The 21,348-nt window shown below is 40.3% G+C and overlaps 1 protein-coding gene across 1 annotated transcript; it reads left to right on the top strand.

Annotated features, from left to right (window-relative positions):
• The first annotated feature begins 3,337 nt into the window (after positions 1-3,337).
• On the top strand, positions 3,338-21,133 carry GOLGA5 (golgin A5). The gene is made up of 13 exons (XM_048307867.1): positions 3,338-3,478; positions 4,097-4,712; positions 7,139-7,360; positions 8,366-8,585; positions 9,153-9,276; positions 10,089-10,292; positions 11,459-11,629; positions 12,166-12,294; positions 14,226-14,324; positions 15,981-16,206; positions 17,342-17,447; positions 18,363-18,426; positions 19,755-21,133. Exons 2-13 carry the CDS (start codon positions 4,148-4,150, stop codon positions 19,833-19,835), a joined length of 2,211 nt encoding a protein of 736 aa, XP_048163824.1. The 5' UTR covers positions 3,338-3,478; positions 4,097-4,147; the 3' UTR covers positions 19,836-21,133.
• The last annotated feature ends 215 nt before the right edge of the window (positions 21,134-21,348 follow it).

The following is a 21,348-nucleotide window of genomic DNA, read 5'->3' as shown; positions in this document are numbered from 1 at the left end:
ATATCACTACTTATTCAGGGTCTCAGCCAGCAAACTTTCTGCTATTCTTTTTTCTAATTTTATAAATGGAAGCATTATTTTTTGGAGACCGTAAGTGATTGCGAAAATGTAAATGGAACAAATTTTAATAGTGTTGCTGTAACCTTTATGTCTTCTAGAAGATAAGGCAACTGCAAAGATTACACACCACATGGGAGACACTAAATAGGGGGGGAAATGTGGTGGAATTACTACATTTTATCAGAGCATTCAGAGGGAATGACTGTTTTCCAGGTTACACATAAAGCATAATGTCTTTTATGGAATGATTCTATAACTCAACAATCAATATAAAATCTATACAGGACTTAAAGGATTGGTTTTCCTCAGACAATCCCTTTATCAATACAGGATCCCCGTTTTAAAGATTTTGTATGAATAAGGGAAGGGGTTGCCATGGAATTTACTTCAAGGTAAATAATGACATCCTCTGCAAGAACTGGAAATTCTCAGGCTGTGGACAGTTCAGGTGTGATCCTAGGAGTCTGCCTAAGTAATTTTGAATAAAAGGCACTTCTATCCAACCATTTACTTACCTAAACTAGTTTACATCTGTAAGACGATTCAGTCAAACATGGATCATGCAATGGCTCTAGAGTGGAATAGGACATGTTAAAATGTGTATTGAATTCCTCTTGTTGGTTATGCATCTCTGCTGTGGGTATATTTCCTAAACAGGTTTTCAGACTCTAATGCAGAGAAGGCCTTGTTAGATGCAGTGATGCAATTGGATATTTTCTGGATTGAAATATGCTTTGTTTGTATCCTCTCTGTAAAAGACAGATAATCTAGGGCATTGGGTTTGGCCCTTCATGTTTCTTTTGAACATTTTTCATGTCACTTTGGTCTGCAATGATCAAATACTTCGAACATTCACAATCATATGTGAATTTTCCACAGAGGGGATTTGTAACATGTTTTGAAGAACAAACAAGTGGAATAAAACAAGTGTAAACTTGTAATTAATACAGTCTCTTAAAAATCTCTCTTCTTCTTTTAGTGCCTGAGAAGGTGATACAGTCATATTAATTGAAATGATGATTATGTGCAGCTGAATCACATGATGTGAAAGTTGAAGGTTGTGAATTCATTTTGCTTATTATTATTATTATTATTATTATTATTATTATTTCCAATGTGTTGCTTAATCTGCAGTGAGGCAGGATGGATTTTCTATTAACTTGTGCCAGTACTAGTGCCATAAGGATCGTCTGAATAGGCAGCAGGATGTCTCCTGCTTGGGCTTAAGTCCTAAGGATGCCCAATGATAATTGATAATTCATATCTGTAGGCAAACATTTTGAAGCCCTTGACCTACACAGGAACTCTTCATAATCTTTCCAAACATTGTATGTTCCCCATTGGAAGAGGATTACCATGATAAGATGTAAGGAAACTTCTGTAAGCCAGATAACAACATTCAGATAACTTGATAACAGCCTACCTGTGAATTTAACCAGAGAATACTTGTTAAGGTGTGATCTGACAAGATGAAAACTAGAGCTCTGGGGAAACATGGATCTAAGTTACCAGCCATGCATTCAGCATTAAAATCAGGAGGACAACAGGTCCTCAACAGAGGAGGATCTGAAGTGGCAGGAGGTGTAAGAGTTGTCTTCATTCACATTCTTGCTGGTATTTCAGTCATGAGTAGAAACTCTCCATGAAGTGAGTATGGTGGTTAGTTGTGATATGTTGGTATAGAAGGCTGAGAAAACAGTAGTTCCTTAAATGTACCTTAAGTTTACTTTATGTACACTTGAACTGCTATCCTTACTAAGAATAAGCATTTAAAGAGAGAGAGAACAGCCATAAAGTTTCAAGTACAGCAGGTTGGAGACACCGAGTCACAGATGAGAGGGAAGGATGTTAGAGTCAGAAGTCCTAGGTTCCATCTAGGAACGTGGTTCCACTGGTGGACTTGGTAGTGCTGAACTAACAGCTGGGCCCAATGATCTTTGAGATCCTATCTAACATAGATAATTCTTTGATTCTGTGGCATTCGCAATTCCTGGCAAGTCTTACCTCAAAAATTACTGAAAACGCCGCCAGGTGGCGCGAGCGGCAAGCGCCGCCCACGTCCGGTGGAGGGGCGGGGCCTGAGAGTGCCGGGGCGGGGCCTGAGGGTGCCGGGGCGGTGTCTGAGAGTGCCGGGGCGGTGTCTGAGAGTGCCGGGGCGGTGTCTGAGAGTGCCGGGGCGGTGTCTGAGAGTGCCGGGGCGGTATCTGAGAGTGCCGGGGCGGTGTCTGAAAGTGCCGGGGCGGTGTCTGAGAGTGCCGGGGCGGTGTCTGAGAGTGCCGGGGCGGTGCCTGAGGGTGCCGGGACGGGGCCTGAGAGTGCCGGGGCGGTGTCTGAGAGTGCCGGGGCGGTGTCTGAGAGTGCCGGGGCGGTATCTGAGAGTGCCGGGGCGGTGTCTGAAAGTGCCGGGGCGGTGTCTGAGAGTGCCGGGGCGGTGTCTGAGAGTGGCGGGGCGGGGCCTGAGAGTGCCGGGACGGGGCCTGAGAGTGCCGGGGCGGTGTCTGAGAGTGCCGGGGCGGTGTCTGAGAGTGCCGGGGCGGGGCCTGAGGGTGCCGGGGCGGTGTCTGAGGGTGCCGGGGCGGTATCTGAGGGTGCCGGGGCGGTGTCTGAGGGTGCCGGGGCGGTGTCTGAGGGTGCCGGGGCGGGGCCTGAGGGTGCCGGGGCGGGGCCTGAGAGTGCCGGGGCGGTGTCTGAGAGTGCCGGGGGCGGTGTCTGAGAGTGCCGGGGCGGGGCCTGAGGGTGCCGGGGCGGTGCCTGAGGGTGCCGGGGCAGTGTCTGAGAGTGCCGGGGCGGTGTCTGAGGGTGCCGGGGCGGGGCCTGAGGGTGCCGGGGCGGGGCCTGAGAGTGCCGGGGCGGTGTCTGAGAGTGCCGGGGGCGGTGTCTGAGAGTGCCGGGGCGGGGCCTGAGGGTGCCGGGGCGGGGCCTGAGGGTGCCGGGGCGGTGTCTGAGAGTGCCGGGGCGGGGCCTGAGAGTGCCGGGGCGGGGCCTGAGGGTGCCGGGGCGGGGCCTGAGGGTGCCGGGGCGGGGCCTGAGAGTGCCGGGGCGGTGTCTGAGAGTGCCGGGGCGGGGCCTGAGAGTGCCGGGGCGGTGCCTGAGAGTGCCGGGGCGGGGCCTGAGAGTGCCGGGGCGGGGCCTGAGAGTGCCGGGGCGGGGCCTGAGGGTGCCGGGGCGGTGTCTGAGAGTGCCGGGGCGGGGCCTGAGAGTGCCGGGGCGGGGCCTGAGAGTGCCGGGGCGGTGTCTGAGAGTGCCGGGGCGGGGTCCTGCTCCCTGCGCCTGCGCTTGGCGCCCCCGGAAAGGCGGCCACGTCTGCCGGAAAAGATGGAGCTGAGCTGCCCGGCGCGGCCCGCGGCTCTGTGCTGACCGGCGCTGGCCGCCGGCCCCTCACGGCTCCCCTCGGGAGCGTCCCCCGCGGTTGCAGGAGGTGAGGCCGGGCCGTGCTGAGCCCCCGGCGCTCCTGAGTGGGGCCGGGCCTGGGGAGGGCCGCGGACAGGCAGTGCTGGGGGTGGGGGGCAGCGGCCACCCTGAACGTCGCCCTTCCGCTCGGCTCTGCGCTTCCTTCCACAGTCCGGTCCCGGGGTGAAGGAGCCATTCCCGGGAGCTGGGGTACAGGCACACGCCGCCGGTGTGGTGTCGCAGGCCCGTGGTGCAGGTGAAGGCACGCACCTGTGCGCCGTGTTGGTGTCACGGGAGGGGCAGCGGGCTGCAGAGTTTGTGGGGAAGAAGATCCCCTGCCGGAGCCAGGTTGGGAATTTGCAGGCCAAACGTCTAAGGCATAGTTGTTTTCTCTTCTGTGGTACTCTGTAGCAGGTGATGACACCAGAAACTGATACAGTGGTCTGATTATAATAGCCTTGATTAAAAACCTAGGTCTTGTCTGTATTCCTCAGAAACTGATTTGTTTTATTTCCATTAGTTACCAAAACAGCAATATACCAACGAGTAGAAGGAAAGTATTAAAATAACTACAGCACTGATAGATTGACAGCCATTGTTTAGGTAAAACATACAATCTGATTTGTAATCCTTTTGTCTTTTGCAGTATATGGTCCTGAAATTTTAATTGTACAGAGTTCATCAACAGACACTCATCATGTCTTGGCTTGCTGATCTTGCTGGAAAGGCAGAGGATCTACTCAACAGAGTTGATCAAGGAGCTGCATCGGCTCTGAGCAAAAAAGACACATCAAGCAGTGCAGTTTATGATAATAAGAACTTGGACTCTGCCAGTGAATATTCTGAAGTGCGCCAGCATACTGGAGAACTGAAATACCAGGCATCATCCAAAGCAGCCTACATCTCCTCAGCAGCCGATAATATTAAACACCAAAAGGCCACAATCCTGGCAGGAACAGCGAATGTTAAAACAGCACGTAGGACATCCTCAGAGGCAGCTTCTCCAGTAGAAAATGCTTCCACACCCAGAGCTGCCTCACATTTTGTGAGAAGAAAAAAGTCAGAACCTGATGATGAATTGCTATTTGATTTTCTCAACAGTTCAGAGAAAGAACCTAATGGAAGGATAGATTCTAAAAAAGAGAAGAGCAAGGCACCTGTTCTTCAAAATCACTCTCGGACTTCAAGCATTAGTTCTGTGTCTACTAGTACACAGAGTGCAAAAACTACTGAAGATAATGCCGTGAGGAGCCAAGGCAATGGTAGTTAAATAGTATTGAACCTAGAGATATTTAAAACCCAAGTATGTCTAGGGTAAGGCTAGGTAACGCGTTTGTTGTCACTTCATGGAACATTTAATAGTGGTAGTATGTCAAATGGGTGAGGTACAGCAGGGCTTTTCACATTTTTTCATCACTGAGGTCATACTCGGTACCATGCTAATTTGACAAGCACATAGTTAATACCTAAATCTTTTGTGCTCTGGATCTACCTTGTTGCTACTGCTCACCCTGACCTCTCTGAACTGTGATCTAACCTTGCATCAGCCCCATATGTCCCCATGTAGAAGCGCAGGTGCTGCTGCATTTGTTCAGTCATTGAGGCCCTTAGCTGCTGTTGCCACGTAGGAGGGTGAGTGACTTCCACCCACAGATAGATGGTGTTGGCTGCTGCCCAGTGCAGCACGTGAGGTGGGGTGCGGTATTCCCTGTTCCACCATGCAGGAGGGGTAAGCTGGCAAACTTGCTTGTCCTGCAGGAAGCTGGACGTGGATAGGGTGTTGCAGAGCTACAGGCATGAGAGAGCTAGAGAGATAAAGCATCTGGGTTTGCCAGAAGTAGTTCATGACTGCAGTCTAAATCCAGAGGGCCAAATGAGCCTCCAGGCCAGCCAGTCAAAAGATGGGGCTGTGCTCAGGTCAACAAGGAGAATGTGGCTGGGAAGCGTCAAGAACTTGTGTTCTCTATCAAACTGTCCAGTCTGTACTCCATCCTTGTTGCTGTGCTACTTTGCTATTACTTATTTTAGAAAATTGAAGCAAGTGGTTCTGTTATTAATAATGTAGTTAGAATACTTTAGTATTTGTTCAGTACTTTGAGCATGTAAAGCATTGTAAATGCCATTTTTTTTTACTTACTAAATTAAGGATGCTGAAAAGCTTTAGACATAAAAAGGGATAATTTCCAAAGATGTGAGTATTTTTCTGTTTCTGAGTTAATGACTTTTTAGTAAGGTTTATTACTAATAATAATTCAAATATATTAGACCTGGCTCTGTGACCTTGCTGATTGGTGCTTAAGAAACATCTGGTTTGCTCAGTGTGGCCTGTTGAATTTTATTCAGAGGATTTTTGAGCAGAGTTTGCATTGTGGAGCTGCTAAATAAGAAGGGATGTAGTTACAATATAGGATTTGAACATGCTGTTTTCCAAAGTTGATTGTACAGATATATCTTTGTCATTTAAATATTCAGCATAGAATCTGTCAAAGTATCTTATGATGTATTAGCTATAGACAAAACCAATTAACATTATACTTTGTATATTGCCATGGTTAGAATCTAGTCTGTGCTATAAATGGCTCATTTCTTGCTTCATTAGTTTCATTAATCTGTTGAGTTTTCCAGAAAAAGAAATCAGCCTAAATTGTTTCATAAGTTGGAAACTGTGTAACTAAATCAAAGGAAAGATAATGACACTCCTTAGAATCCCCTAAATCAGAAGGGCTTGAGAAAATGTGGAAGAAATCTTCCTGTCACTGCTGCTACTTGTGGGTGTGGTGGTGCTCAGAATTAATAATGTGCCCCAGTTCCCTGGTCTTGGGGTATTAGGGACTGTTGCAGTGGTAAGAAGAAAGGTGAAGCAGCTTGATTAGTGATCACAGGGGGAAGTAAATAAAGTTTTAACGATTTCACTGCAGTCTTGCTTGGAATTAGTTGCGGCCTGGCCCCCTCCCTGGATTTTCAGCAGTTACTCCCCTGGGACATACTAAATTCAGCAGTAATATTTTTGGATTGCCTGCTTGTTTGTTCATTGCTTACTATGTCATTTTTTATCTTAACATTGCTGCAAAGCTGCCAAATATCTGCATGCTGGAATCAAGATTCTTACAGTGAATTTTCACAGCACTAATCAAGGATGCTTGTGCATGATGGGAAAAGGCTGTTGGTTCCTCCTTCCCTGCAGGGGACTGTTGTTCAGAATACTGCTAGGAGTTCCTTTATAGTTCTCTCTCTTTTAAAATAAAATTGACATTGACAAATTCTGAATGGAAACCCAGAATGAGCTTGTACTAAAAATTTGTTCAGTTAGTTGCTATGTGTATTTAATGTTTTCTGTTACTCTTCAGCTTCTGAGGACTTCTCTGAGCAGCAAAGTCGTAAATAGAGCATTAATGTTTTGAAATCATAAAGTTTCCATTTATGTAATGAGAAATTTTATAGCTTCTATGTCTTATCATGCAGTATTAACAAAAACACTGTATGATGCATAAATATGCATAAATGTAAATAGTTCTATTTTGTGCAGTTCCTTGTGAGAAATAGCTCCATATTCCATTTCAGTATAAACTATTTTGATTTATTATCATTGTTGTTACTTAACCATTGATGCAGAACATGGAACTACTGTTTGTATAAAGGCAGCTTATTAGATACATACATTAGTTCTAACTTGCATCTCTCTGTACAGAAACTCCAGACAGTTCAGACTCTGGCCTGGGAGCACAAGGGAGCAGCGTGAAGGATTCATCACTAAATGCAGTAACCAACCCCAGCCTTTCAGCTAATGATGATACCAAATCACATGAGCTGTCCAATCTTCGCCTGGAGAACCAGCTGCTGCGAAATGAAGTTCAGTCGTTAAATCAAGAAGTGGCTTCATTGATACAGAGGTCCAAAGAAACACAAGAAGGTACTTCAGCTATAACATGAGTAAAATGCTAGTGAACTAGGAAACAATGCTCTGTGTATTTATAATAAAAGCTCTCCAGGTACATTTGCTTGTATGACTTGCCATGTAATGAGATGGGAGAAATTAGAAGGCTTGTTCAACTACAAAGATAAAACAAGTGTTGATTAAAATGATGTGTTCAAGTAAGTTACAAAGCTTACGTGTTATTAAAACACTGGTAGCAAATACCGTGTTTAAAATACTTTTCTTCCATTTTAATTGCTATTTCAATATACTTTTAAATGAATAAATTCCTTTAAATACTTTAAACTGACTTCTTTCTGGCCGTAGTAGACTACAGTCTCTGATGCCTAGAAACTGACAGTAAAAATATAAAATTAGTAGTTTTAATATGACATCACTGGCTTTTTCAAAGCCAGATTAAATGACAGATGTAGAGAATGTGAATACAAATTAAACAATAAAACATACAGCAAACTCCTGCTGCTAGGCATAAAATTGAGGTACCACATTTTTTTCACAGTAACTGCATAAGACAGATGATTTTAATTTCCGGTGAAGTTTAATATGTGATGTTAGATTAAAAACACAAGCTTCTAAGTATTCAGGCATTATTCACCACTGGTGTATTTTTCTATTGTTATTTATGTGACAACAAACTCAAACTAGAGTTAAACTAGAGATGCTTTATGCAGAGGTTTGTGTTCACACAGAGATAATTGACAGAAGGCCACTGCAAGGAGTGGGGCAGGTGAAATCTGTCATCTGCAGTGTGACCCAGAAGGAAATGTCTGCTTTGAGATCACCTCCAAAATTTTATGGGTTGTGCTTTGACAGCCAATCTGGCATTTGTTACTTCCCGGTAGCTCATAGATTTTCAGTTTTACTTCAGCTTGGTTGTATTTAATTTTTTTCTTCAAGAAATGAGATATGTGCATCCTGACTGCTTACAAGACCTTGCAATGTCTACTTTTGTAAACTTCAAAGAACCTTCTTATTACGTAGAACTGAACAAATCCCGGGAGAAGATGGAGAAGTGGAATGCTGACCACTCAAAGAGTGACAGGATGGTTAGAGAACTTCAGGCTCGAGTTGATGATCTGACAGAAGCTGTTGGTGCCAAAGATTCACAGCTAGCTGTGCTGAAAGTACGGTTGCAAGAAGCTGATCAGCTCTTAAGTGCTCGGACAGAAGCTTTGGAAGCATTGCAGAATGAAAAATCACGGTACTTCATAATTTCATACTTTGGAATTCTGCAAATAGTAATAAGTTTGAAAAAATCAAGGTAGATAATTTAGTCTCTTCAAGAATGAAAAATAATAAACTAATGAGGAAAGATTCGAAATACAAGAATTAAAGTTTGTTCTGAGACTGCTATATCATAGTTGGCAGTGGGAACAGGGCAAGTGAGTATTAAATAGGGCATCAGTTGCCATCTGATTATTGAAATACATTTTGTATAAAGTATTTATGTTTGTTTCAGAGGCCTGAAGTTGAGGTCCCAAGAATTTTATTTTTTCTTGAAAAATAGTCCTGCTTATCCACAAATATAAAGTCTTTCCTAAACTTGTCTCAGTGCTGGGATGTAAATCAGCAAGTGGACACTTCAGAATATAGGCCAGGGAGAAGAAGTGTGTGTCATTAACTCCAGGCTTTACACCTGTAGTGAGCCATATGCAGTAATCTACTGGGCAAATCTTCAAAGCTGGTCTGGAAGCAAGGAGGTTATATTTCTACACAAAAAATCACACTAGCTTGCTTCTTTTCCAATTAATGTGTGTCTCTATTTCAGGATAATACAAGACCACAGTGAAGGAAGCAGTTTACAAAATCAAGCTCTTCAAACTCTTCAGGAGAGGCTGCGTGATGCAGACTCTGCACTCAAGCGAGAACAAGAAAGTTATAAACAAATGCAGGTTAGACATGAAGAGTAAGGAAGCCTTTGAGACTGTTTTTGAGATCAGATCTGTGAGGTTCCAAGTGCTCTCTTCTCCCTTTGACTTCAGTTCCTGTTCAGGGCACTAATTGCTTGGAAGGATGTGCTGTCTGCTGCACTAAGTATCTTTGAGATGCTAATTTACTTCTTATATGTTATTTTGAAAGCTTTGTGAGTAAAGTTTTTTGAGGATTAATGTTGACAATTTTTATTGGGGTTTTTTTTCATGCTAACTTTAGTGTTAATACATATTTTAAAAGTAAATCAGTATTCAGTTTAGTTTTCCATGGTGTGTTGTTACACACCTTATTGTTACACAATTTTACTGTGAGATCTTAAGATGGATGATCACTTCTGTGGTAAAGGTGCAAGTACATTATTGATAGAGAATGTTTTCACACTTAATTTGGCCTTTGTTATGTATAATAACATCTCTGAAAATCTTTATTAGTGTCTGTTTTGGTTTTTTTTAAAGTACTTCAAAATATGTCATACTACAATTGATAATATTTTTTGAGAGGCAATCTTGCTTTTTGTTTGCTAAATAAATATGAATAATAGGAAGATTGTTATTCCCTCACTATTTGTGGTGAGGGAAAGAAAACCATATTCTTACTCAGATTATTTACCACTTGCTTAAGCAAGCAGAATTTTTTTCCACATAGCAGTAATGTGTCTTTAAGTAGGAGGTGGTGTGCCCTGTGTAGTTGCTTTTAAACTGTCTTTTTTCCTTTCTAGGTTAAAGTTGAGACTGTGTTTAAACACAAAGTATTGTTTCTTTATTGCTCATAGAATGAGTTTGCAGCTCGTCTAAGTAAAGTGGAAGCAGAACGTCAGAACTTGGCAGAAGGGATAACTGTAGCAGAGAGAAAGTATTTAGATGAAAAGAGGCGAGCTGATGAGCTTCAGCAGCAAGTCAAAGTAACTAAAAGCCACCTAGATTCTGCAAAACAGGAACTGACAGACTATAAACAGAAAGCTACTCGCATTCTCCAAGTAAGCATTGTTGTGAAGAAATGCAGTTTGATTTGTATGCTTTAACTTTTTTAAGGTGTCATGTGTCAAAGAATCTAACTTGGGGGATTTTTTTTTCATGTGTCCTTTAATGTCTTCTGGGGCATGTCTATAATGATGCATACATAGAACAGCTACCAGTCTGCATTTTGTAAACTTCAGTTTAGAGATGAAGTTATGGAATTGAAGTGGTAGTTCAGGTCCTGAACCTTAAAAAAAATCCAGGTGCACCTTTGCACTTACTGTGCATCATCTCTCAGTGTGTTCCATGTCCAAGGGTCCAGATAGTTAAGTAGATGCAATCTACAGTTTGTTCCATATCCAGTATTCTTGATTCAATAATGTTCTTTTGTTCTGCTTGAGGCTGAAGCATAGCATAGAATGTATACTTAACATGTAACCAGAAAATATTTTTCCATGTCCTGAAAGGTTGCTTGTGATCAACATTATATAAACAATGGCAAAATCAGGTATTTTGTGCAGAGTTCTGTACTATTTAATTTGTCAAAGATACCATGTCCAAATGTGGTCAGTTTGAGTCTTGTTTATAAACTTTAGCAAGATGTTAAAGATAGAGATCTCTGTTTAGAGTAGTTAATTTAGTCGAATGTTTGAGGACAGGTTTTAAATCATCTTGGTAAATACGAAAAGCCTGAAATCACAAGTCAGTGTTGAGGTAACACTAGGCTGACTCGGAATAAAATGGTCTATCCTCTTTCCTGGAAGAGTTATTGCTGTATTTGGTTATTGATTTTGCTGGCAGGAAAAAAAGGAGGTCAGTTTTGTCATGAGTGTCTTTTTTTAGTGTCTGTTAGTGTGCAGCTTCTCTGTTATGGTACCTAGAGGGCCAAAATTGTTATCCATGACAAGTTTAACGTTCCAGGCACTTGTAAAGAACAAAGCTGTACTCTTCCATAGGTAACACAGGCTTTCAGTAAACCTAGTCTTAAGGCATACAGGAAATCAGAAAAATTAACAATACGGAAGCATTTTCATTTCCAAATGTGTGGGGTCATTATTGGATAAAAGAACAGATAAACCAGTGCTTTATGTCTATGTGTGAATTTTAGAGCAAAGTTGTTAGAGCATATTCTAGTTGAGTACTTGTTCAATGCTGCTATGAATAATATATTGACTTATTTTTTCAGTCTAAAGAAAAGCTGATAAACAGCTTAAAAGAAGGCTCTGGTATTGAAGGCCTGGATAGCAATACAGCAAGCACGGTGGAACTGGAGGAACTGAGACATGAGCGAGACACTCAGAGAGAAGAAATACAAAAACTAATGGGGCAAATACAGCAGATGAGAACAGAGATGCAGGTATGTGCCTATGTACACCTGCATTTGTACTTACCTACAACAAAGGACTGCTTTCTTGTATACTGTGAGATTGTTGTTTCTAGTATTAATTACCTGACTTCTCTCTTCTCTCCCTACTGTGTACTCCTTTCGAGGGAAGTATCTTTCCTAACAAGCATAGTGATTTTTCTAGCCATCACCTATATCCTTTTCTGCAAGAGCTACTAATTCTTGAAGCAGTGTAATCCAAGTCATCTGCTGGCATAATGGGCTCAACACAGCAGCTTGCATGCAAGCCTGTTTTACAGTTTTAGCCTGTAGACAGTAGAAAGGAAGAAATGGAGGCTTTTCATGTTCACAAAATGTGTGTATTTTTTTACCGTATTAGTAAAAATATTCTGTATAAAATGACCAAATGTCATTTATCCAATACACCCACACCTTCCTTTTCCTTTGAAGAAATATTGCATATACTACTTTTTTTTTGCTGTTACTTACGACAGATTTGCAGTAATGTTTGAATGTTAGTGAAATGGTTACATTTCTGTTTCTTTCAGGATATGGAGACACAGCAGGTAAGTGAAGCTGAGTCAGTGAGAGAGCAGCTTCAAGACCTACAGGAGCAGATATCAGCACATAAAATGGCCAAGCAAGAGGCAGAAGCTGAGCTAGAACGGCAAAAACAGGTAAGGAATTCTTGAAAGCTGGATCTCTTTTTAGGCCCCGTGTAGTGCCATCAGCCAAGCATTTGGCTTAATAAGAGAATAATTGGATACTTGGGCGATGTTCAATTAATTTTTTGTCTAGTATTCCAAAGAAATCCCCAAAAGCTTGGGGAATGTCATTAGGTCAAGGAAGGTGCAGCCAGAACTAAGCAATGGTCAGGGCCTTCTGGATACTCCTGATGAACAGAGATCTCGCTGAATAAACAGGACCTTAAGGAGTGCACAGAATTGATCAGGATCTTGAATTTTATTCAGCAGGGAAACAATCAAACAACAAGGATAGAGTAAAATTTGTAACATTTTTTGTATCAAGAAACAGTAATACTGAAATTGGCTACTGTGAAACTTCCTGTGCTCAATTAATACATAAGTTTCAGCTTGTAAGACAATGTCATTGTAGTACCAATTTAGAGGTACTTTATTTAATCCATTTGTTACTCAGTTCTGAATTAATTGTTGTTACTTGTAAGCTACTCTATTAGGCAAATTGCTGATAAAATTATGTTAATGAATTCTGTCAGATTGTGTCATCTTTTTGCGCAAACTCTGCCTTGATATAATCAGTTTTGTACAAAAAATAGAGCAGGGAAAAAAAGGCAAACTCTTATTTCATGTGAATGAACTTATTATTCAGTAGGAATTGGACAAATACTTTGCACTCTGTGAAAAATTTTCCTTGTAAGAAAAAGCTCATGTAAAGAGAATTAATAACGAGGAAAGCACGAGTACTCTGTATCTGCTAGGAACAATTTATCTTATAGGATTATCTATCCTTCCAGAAATTACATTTTAATGGGATTCTTGCAGCTTGAACTAATTAAAAGGCAGAAGTCGAGGTCTGCTCTTGATGGGTAGCTGATGTTTATTATGTCAAAGCAGATGGTAGATTGTATTTTGTTACTCCTGCCCTTCTGAGGAATATGTTTTAAGTCAATAGAAAGAGTGAGGTGAATTAAAAAAAGCATTATTGGTTATTGCAGAAACTGAAATCTTCTTTTGGATGACACCCGTTAACATGTGCTTTTAACATAATTGCTTGTGTTGATACTTAATATAGTTATGGTCAGTTCTGTCTGGGAGTTGCTTTAACTATTGTCAAAAGGTTTCTGAAACTGAAGATGGAAAATAAGTAGAGGCGTTATTTTTTGTACATCTGATGGTTCAAAGGGAGAACAGGATTATGTGTTTTCTGTAGCAACTGACAGCTGAAGTGATAGTGATTTGAAGATGGTCTTAATTTAAAAAATAAGCTTGACATGTCTTTAAGTGGGAGCTAAAATTGCCACTATATCATGGGAGTAACAGAACTTATGGTTAGATTTACTCTTCAGTAATTTGTTTTTTATTAATATTCCTTCTCCTTTCACATCTGCTATGTTAATTTATCCTAAAATTTAGGGGAAGATGTATGTCGTACAGAATTACAGATAGATATGCCAAGGGTTTTCAAATATGTTTAAAGAATGGTATTTTGAATTAATGAGGTTTTTTAGGAATACAGATACCCCCTGAGTATTTTGTAATCGTTACATTATTGACATAGTTTCAAGATAGGACTACAACAAATGGTGAAAGTGTAAGGAAGATGAATTATGGTCCCAATGAAATTGTGTGGCTCTTAGTAAACTAGTCGGGATTAATATTTATATTAGGGTAGTCTCCGCAAAAGAATTTAATTGGCCTTGTAGGTTGTGTCTTGATGCTCAGCTCTCTCTTTCCCCATACCCTCCATCCTAGCCAGACATGTAACTAAGACAGTATTTCAGTTTGTATTTGAGTGCAGAATATTGTTTTCTTGTGTTCTGTTGTGAAACTCTAGATAACTAGAGTGTGTCTTTTAAAATACGTATATGTGTAAAATCTTGTATTTGTAATTGTGATAAATTTTATAGGAACTCCATTATACTGAAGAAGAATTGTATCGAACAAAGAATACTTTGCAAAGCAGAATAAAAGACAGAGAGGAAGAAATTCAGAAGCTCAGAAATCAGGTGTGTATAGAAAATAATTTTATCCCCTTCAGTTCTGAAAACAGTGATAGGAACTACTCATTTGACTAACCTATCCTGAAAAATCCCATAAGCATTCTACATGCGAGGCACAGTGTACTTGTTTTCAATAAAGAGTAGAGTTTTGAGAGTAGGGAATACAAGAAGGGATCCATGTAAATAGCCGATTTTATAGCTGTATGTGCTTTTATATAAAGGGAGGGGAAAATCAGCCTCTGTCCCAACTAGACCTGGTGGGGGGTGTTGGATCAACATTCTTCTCTTTGCAAACTAAAAAACCTCACTGGAGTTTGATTAGGTCATTATGAATTCTGCCAAGATCCTTGTAGCTGGGCACAGAACCTTGGTTATGTCCTGCAGACTCAGTGATCCTTCTGGCCCACTGTTCTATCTTGGCCAGTGGCAGTAGGGGCCAGCATGTGAGCCTGGCCACTTCTTCACTCCGTGTACCTGCTCAGCATCAGCAGTTGAATTAGGGTTGTTAGTGTTTAAGTCTCTACCAAGTTCCACTGGTGTGTTGATGGACCTGTTTTCCTTGTATCAATCTAATCCCTTTTGGAACCTCCTCATACTTGTCAGCCCCCACAGTCTCCTTGGGCAGCATGAAGGCATAGGCCTCATTTTGTTAAATTACCTTAGCATAGTGAAAAGTAGTCTGTTTGTGGAGAAATTGGTAGTCTGGAGTCAGGTGTGGTCAGCTGTGCAGTTACCATGTCAGAGGATTTGGAAATGGTTGTGTTGTGATGGGTTACTTGGGCATGTTGCCAGATGAATTTTCTGCTAGTGCTGAACTTCAGGACTACCTGTACCTGCCTTGTTGCAGGCACTTAATTTGTATTTTGGATCTCTGTAATCCCTGATAATTCTGTTTTTTCATCAGTGAAGCTACATTTTTGTGGAATATGATGCCACAATGTGGCTGAGGTCCAAGACTGTAGTGAATAGATGAGCTATAGCACATATGGCAAATCTGGTGATTCCTATTTGCTTTAAATATTTTCTGCAAATTGAATTACATGATCCATGTCAAATGCATGATCCATTTGCTGGCCATGCAGTTTCTGTTTGCTAGTACAACCATATTTTCTGCCTCACTGCTCCTCAGTTCTTCTGCAACATTTCCTGCATTTTCACCGTTTCATTCAAGTTTTCCTGTAAAATGGCATCAGATTCTCCCCATTTGTACTGAGTTTTGCTTTCCTTGTACTGAGTTTTGCTTTCCTTGTGCTGAGTTTTGTTTTCCTTGCTTGAAAACATTTTTATGTACTCACTAAGTTGAAAGTATGGTAGTCAGGCTGGATTAGCTTGCTTATGATTGCTGTCTGAACTTGTCTTTGAGGCATAGCAGTGATTGTGTGATCAAATTTAGGGTTATACAGGAACTTTTGTAGGATTATAGGTGGAAAACAGATACATTTTTACATTGAGCTCCTTGTGTAATGTAAACAGTTAACAACTGTTGAAATTAACTTTCCTCTATTGCACTCACTGGTGATAGTTTTGATGGCATTGTCCTGTAAAAATTCTGCAGTGGAGTAATTTGGTTCTTGAAAGCTTAGATTATTTTACAGTTTTGTAATATGTCAGTTGGTCAGAGCTGGAATTTAGAATGATATTTTTTCTTTGCTTTTCTTTTAGCTCACAAACAAGACTCTAAGCAGTAGTAGTCAGACAGAATTAGAAAATCGGCTTCATCAGCTGACAGAAACACTAATTCAGAAGCAAACCATGTTAGAGAGCCTGAGCACAGAGAAGAACTCACTTGTGTACCAACTGGAACGGCTCGAGCAACAGCTGAAGGCTCTCCAAGGCACGAGTGCTAATGGACCTTCCATTAACATGGCAGGCATTGATGGTGCTGAAGGTAAATAAGGAAATGCAATACTTTAAACTCTTGTCTTTTCTGCAGTTCAGGCTTTTCTGTTTCCTAATGCCTTTCCCCGAAAGTCTGAGTTTGTAAGGAAAAATAAGTGCTGAAAATAGGCCACTTATGCTAGAGACCTTCTCTACATCAGCCAGTATCATAAAAATAGTTAATTAGAAGCTCCTTTTTGTGTGCAAATGACCTCAGTAAATTTAACAAAGCCAATTTAATCTTCAATTCTAAATAATATGGCACTATTGGAACAATCCTGTCACAGGTGCAAATAAACCTGTATTTTGGGGTTTAAACTGAATATTAGAAGCAGGATCTAAGTATTCTCTTGCAAAAAGGGCTTAGGAGAAGGGCAAGAATGGAATACTTCCTTTTGAGAATTGATCTGGTTGAAATTAATTTATTCCTTTCTGTTTTTCTTGAAAAGCAGCTTAAAATGTAATGGTTCTGATGAGGTTGGTTTGTCAATTGTGTATCTCTGGGACAACCTCAGCAGTTGATCCACGGTGTTGAGATGTTACTTTGCCGAGTCAAAGTTTGTCATTTTGTGTATCTCTTAAGTAGCTTTAAAAGCAAGGGACAATCACCAAGAGGTTTGAAATAACAGTCCAGTCTTTTGTTTCTCTGCTTATCAAAGCAGGAGTTGTCTATAAGTAACTTAAGGAAGCTGAAGTTTAGTTGCACAAAAGTAACATTATCTGAGAATCTTTTTTCTTTTTTTTAATAAAATCAATACATAGTAAAAATGTAAATAAAGTAAAAAATTGTTGAATATACAAGTTAGTGTCAGAAATGCTAATGAAAGTTTCACTGTATAAGAGTAAAAAAAATTTGAGAAACTGTGGCAAGTATCAAGCCCATCATTTTATACACCTCATAATAGTTACTGTGACATCATAGAGTTGAATATCAAGATATCCATTTAGTAAGCTAATAAATTAAAAAAATATACCAAGTTGAAGAAATGTTTGACTTGATTGTAAGTTTATCAAGAATTGATGACACTTCAATCACATTGATCACTATTTTTATATTATTTTTATATATCTTTGTTATATACTATCAATTTGTTTTAGTTAAACAACAGCTTGGCTAATTTTTTGCCTTTTTCCCCTTCAAACAGGTGCTCGTATGCGCAGTGTTCCCGTCCTGTTCAGTGACGTGGATACCAGCGTGGCAGGGGTGTATGGGAGAGTCCGCAAAGCTGCCAGTACTATAGATCAGTTTAGGTAAGAGTGCCCCTGGGCAACGCATTTGCAGCTGCTGTCATCCTTTTACAGTTTCCAAGTGACACACTTTGGTTTGTATCGCTTTTATGAAGGTAAAAGTTAAAAATAATGCAGCTAAAGTATGGTATAAATTACTAAATATTGCCCCATTTCACTTGTGCTTTCCTATGATATTAATATTCTTGAGCTTTTGCAAATTATAGTCAATTATTTAAACAAAGCTCTTACAGATTTTGATGCAGGAGGTTCTCTAAACTATGAAAAAAAATCTAACCTAATTCATTACCGTCTTCTACATTTTTTACTTTCAGAGGTTTTGGCTGTGTCTGTGATAAACACAGTAAGAGTGTATTAGTGGGGGAGTATCATCTGTGCTCTTTTAGTCCTGATGAAGACAAGATTCTGCCTTCTAAGCCAATGCAGCTGTTTACCTTGAAAGATAATCTGTTTGAGGAATTAGTAAATGCAAATCATTCTGGATCCAGCAATAGACTTGCTTTGATCCCTTTCTGAGAAGTTAGGTGAATTGACAGTATTTGTAGCAAAGGTCTGCTACAAAACTTGAACCAAATACCAACAGAAAACAAAATCTGGTGATACTTCTTTGAACGCAAGATAACTTGATAGAAAGTTCTTTGTGCTTCCTTGGTACTTGAATTTCATTGTGAAAGGATTTCTATGATTTGGATTAAATTAGGAGAATATGTTTTATTGGTGAATTTTCTCACCCCACTTAATGTTTTGAGTCCATGAAGTAAAATTCAAGAAAACAACAAAGCCTTGTGTATATTTCAGCCAATTCAAGACAGAAACAAAGCCATGATGTTTGAGTTTGTGGTGAGTGGGATGAGAGGAACAGGAATTTATTGCTCAGTGTTGAATTGTGTGTTTTGTTTTCTCTTGTTGCCTGTGTAGCATTCGGCTGGGAATCTTTCTGAGGCGATACCCCATAGCAAGAGTCTTTGTAATCATTTACATGGTGAGTCAGCTTTCTTGGATGCAAGATTTCTGTAGCCAATTTATATGCCTTAAATGTATGTCTTAAATGGCAAGATTGATGTTCGAAAGGCTATAATTAACAACTCCATGTGGGTTTTTGGAAAGTGGACCAAATAATACTTATACAACAGCATTTTAGAGTCATGTTGCTTGGCAGTTTTCAGTTTTCCCCAGAAATTCTTAGTATAGCTGTCTTAAAGACACTTATGTAACTACCATTGAAAGCCCTGTGAAAGTAGATGGCTAGTGGTAAAATATGGAATAGTAGTGACCAGTTGCCAAGGTTAACCTGGCATGCCTGCATGCACTGCATTTAGGAAAATGACATTTTTTAGAGCTTTTTTAAGTATTTGACTCTTCACTTTGGTTTTTTTCAGTGACTAATGATCACTCCTCTCTAGCAGCTGAAAAAGTAGCAAGAGAAGTTTTTCTTGGTAGACTTGCACAAATAGTAGAAAATTGCTCGCCCACATTGGGCAAAATTGTCAGGCTGGCAACTGCTAGAAGTGAAATGCCTCCCTTGTCCACTGGAGGGCAGGTGCCTGTCAGCTACAGGGACCTGTGGAAAGGCAGGCTTTATAAAAACCACTGAAGGCTTCTGCTGCCTAAGATGCAATCTGAAGGGAGGCTTAATGGTGGCTGTATATGAGCTGAGCAGTCAGTGGCAGTTACCCCTTTTCAGCTCAAACCTTGACCATGACTACTATAACTTGAATTTTTAAAAATATTTTTAAAAATAAATGTGGATTATGTATTCCTTTTTGCACTCCAGGCAGCTTCGATTCTAATTGGATAATTTCAGCCAAATTTGAATAAGAATTAACATTCCTGCAGAATTCATAAAAATGCCTCCAATCAGTGCCTGTAGTAAGGAGAAGGAAAGCAGAACTTGGCTGTTTTACAGTCTGGTGTCAGCCAGTTGGCACAAGAGTGAGTAGTGGCTTACCAGTCACTCGAGGCACATCACATAATGTGCTGGCTGGGGACTGGGTGTCAGAGGGAAGAGCTGAAGTCACTGGAGGAAAAGAGAAACCAGATTAACACAAATCTGTAGGAAAACAGGCTGCTTTATTTTTGCTGCTTGCGTAAAGTCTTTCGTTTTCTGTAAATAGCTTCTTCAGAATCTGATTCAGCATTTCATTGTTCAAATGCCAATTATTTTTTTAGAAGTATCTGATTAATAGAAAAAATATTTTAATCAAAATATTTCTACAAAACGAGTTTTATTAGCTCTTGTTGAGAGCTCTCCTATTTACTGCTGCTGTGGATGATGATTCAGTGCTAAGTTTATTTCTTTTCTTTCCCCAGGCATTGCTTCATCTCTGGGTTATGATTGTTCTCCTTACCTACACCCCAGAAATGCATCATGACAGTCCCAGTGGCAGGTAGACTGAGACAGGACCATATGCTGTGCTAATGTAATTTGGACTGGCAATGCCTTTGGAATAATCAGTCCTGAAAAATCAGCAAATTTTTCCTCATGGTGTTTTGGAAGGATGAAAACCATCATGCCTGATTTATCACTACGTTTCAAATATGTGTATAATGTAGCTTTTTCAATTTGCCTAAAAGAGCATCACTTACCTGGAGAAATGAAGCTGTTAAGCTCTGATTAGCCTTTACATTTTATGTAGACCCTCTGGTGGTTAGAGTGAAAGATAAGGCTTGTTCTGCAGAGAAATGCAAGGATTTCTGAAATTGCAGATATGGCTGCAACAAATTATTTTAGGTTGTACTGGATGTAGGCTTTGGTCAGGTAATAAACTGTACTTAGCATTTTAAATAAACTTCTTTCTGTTTTCTTTCAGTCCGCTTTTGCACTTCTGTTTTTGACTTTGTACATAATAGGCTTTTCCTTAACATTTACTGGATACAGGACAATGGATTGGTGCAATATATTTTTGTAAATAAGTTTAAGAATAAAATATTATGCATTCTTCTTAGCTTTGTACTTCTAGTGCAATAGATGTATCTTTCCTACCAACTGAATAGTGGGGCTGCCTATTTAAAGGCTGGTATTTTAGCTTTATTAGAGAAAGAGAGATGGTTTTTGAGAAAGCAGGTTTAAACTGTTGAGAAATAACGGTGTTTCTTTTTGCACTTGAAATTTGTATATTTTCACTGCATTTTCTTATACCTCTCTCATTAGTATGTGTCTTAATCAGATCTTACTGAAACATTTATTTTCTAAAGCTTTGGGTACTTAATTAAAACTATTTCTATATGAAATCTATCAAAACATTAAAATTTTCTCATGTCTAAACACTCACCAAATATACTAATAAACAAACCTCATCAAATATTTATAGTAAAACCCAAAATACCAAACCTACTCAAGTAATTCTGTTGTTGGACTGTGGCATTCTGTAACTACGAATTATCAATAGGCAATCATACAAGGTCACTTTCTTTCCTTAAGAAATTTCCTGGTTTTTTGTGTGGTGCTCACAGCTGGGTAATGAAAAGATGACTACAAGCAATTTGTCACTCTTGCTCTTAAAGATATGGTTCAGTTTTCATGGGGCTTGAACACACAGCACTAGGTCCTGTGCATGCAGTCTGTCACGCTGGCTCCTGTGGAAATGTTACAGTAGACAAATGACTGTATTGCTGCTCTGATTCAGATCTTGCAGAGAAAACTGAAATGTTTTGATGAACTGAGTAATAAAAGAGAGCATTTATTGTAAGTTGTGTCTGCCCTTCATCACATTGTTGATTTTGCCTAATTCCTGTTGCCTGTTTTCTTCTCAATGCTGGTGCTAAAGCCACTTTTGAACGCCAGGGGGAGCTCATTGGTATGGAAGGAGATCAAGTAAAGGACCTTCGCACACTCATTTTCTCCTCACATCCAGTTTCTGCATTTAAACACATCTAAAACACTGAATCTTTGGATATTTCAGTA

Source organism: Corvus hawaiiensis, chromosome 6, assembly GCF_020740725.1.
Source record: "Corvus hawaiiensis isolate bCorHaw1 chromosome 6, bCorHaw1.pri.cur, whole genome shotgun sequence".
NCBI lineage: Eukaryota > Metazoa > Chordata > Aves > Passeriformes > Corvidae > Corvus > Corvus hawaiiensis.
Note: the sequence above shows the minus strand (reverse complement) of the source record. Positions and strands in the feature narration are given on the sequence as shown.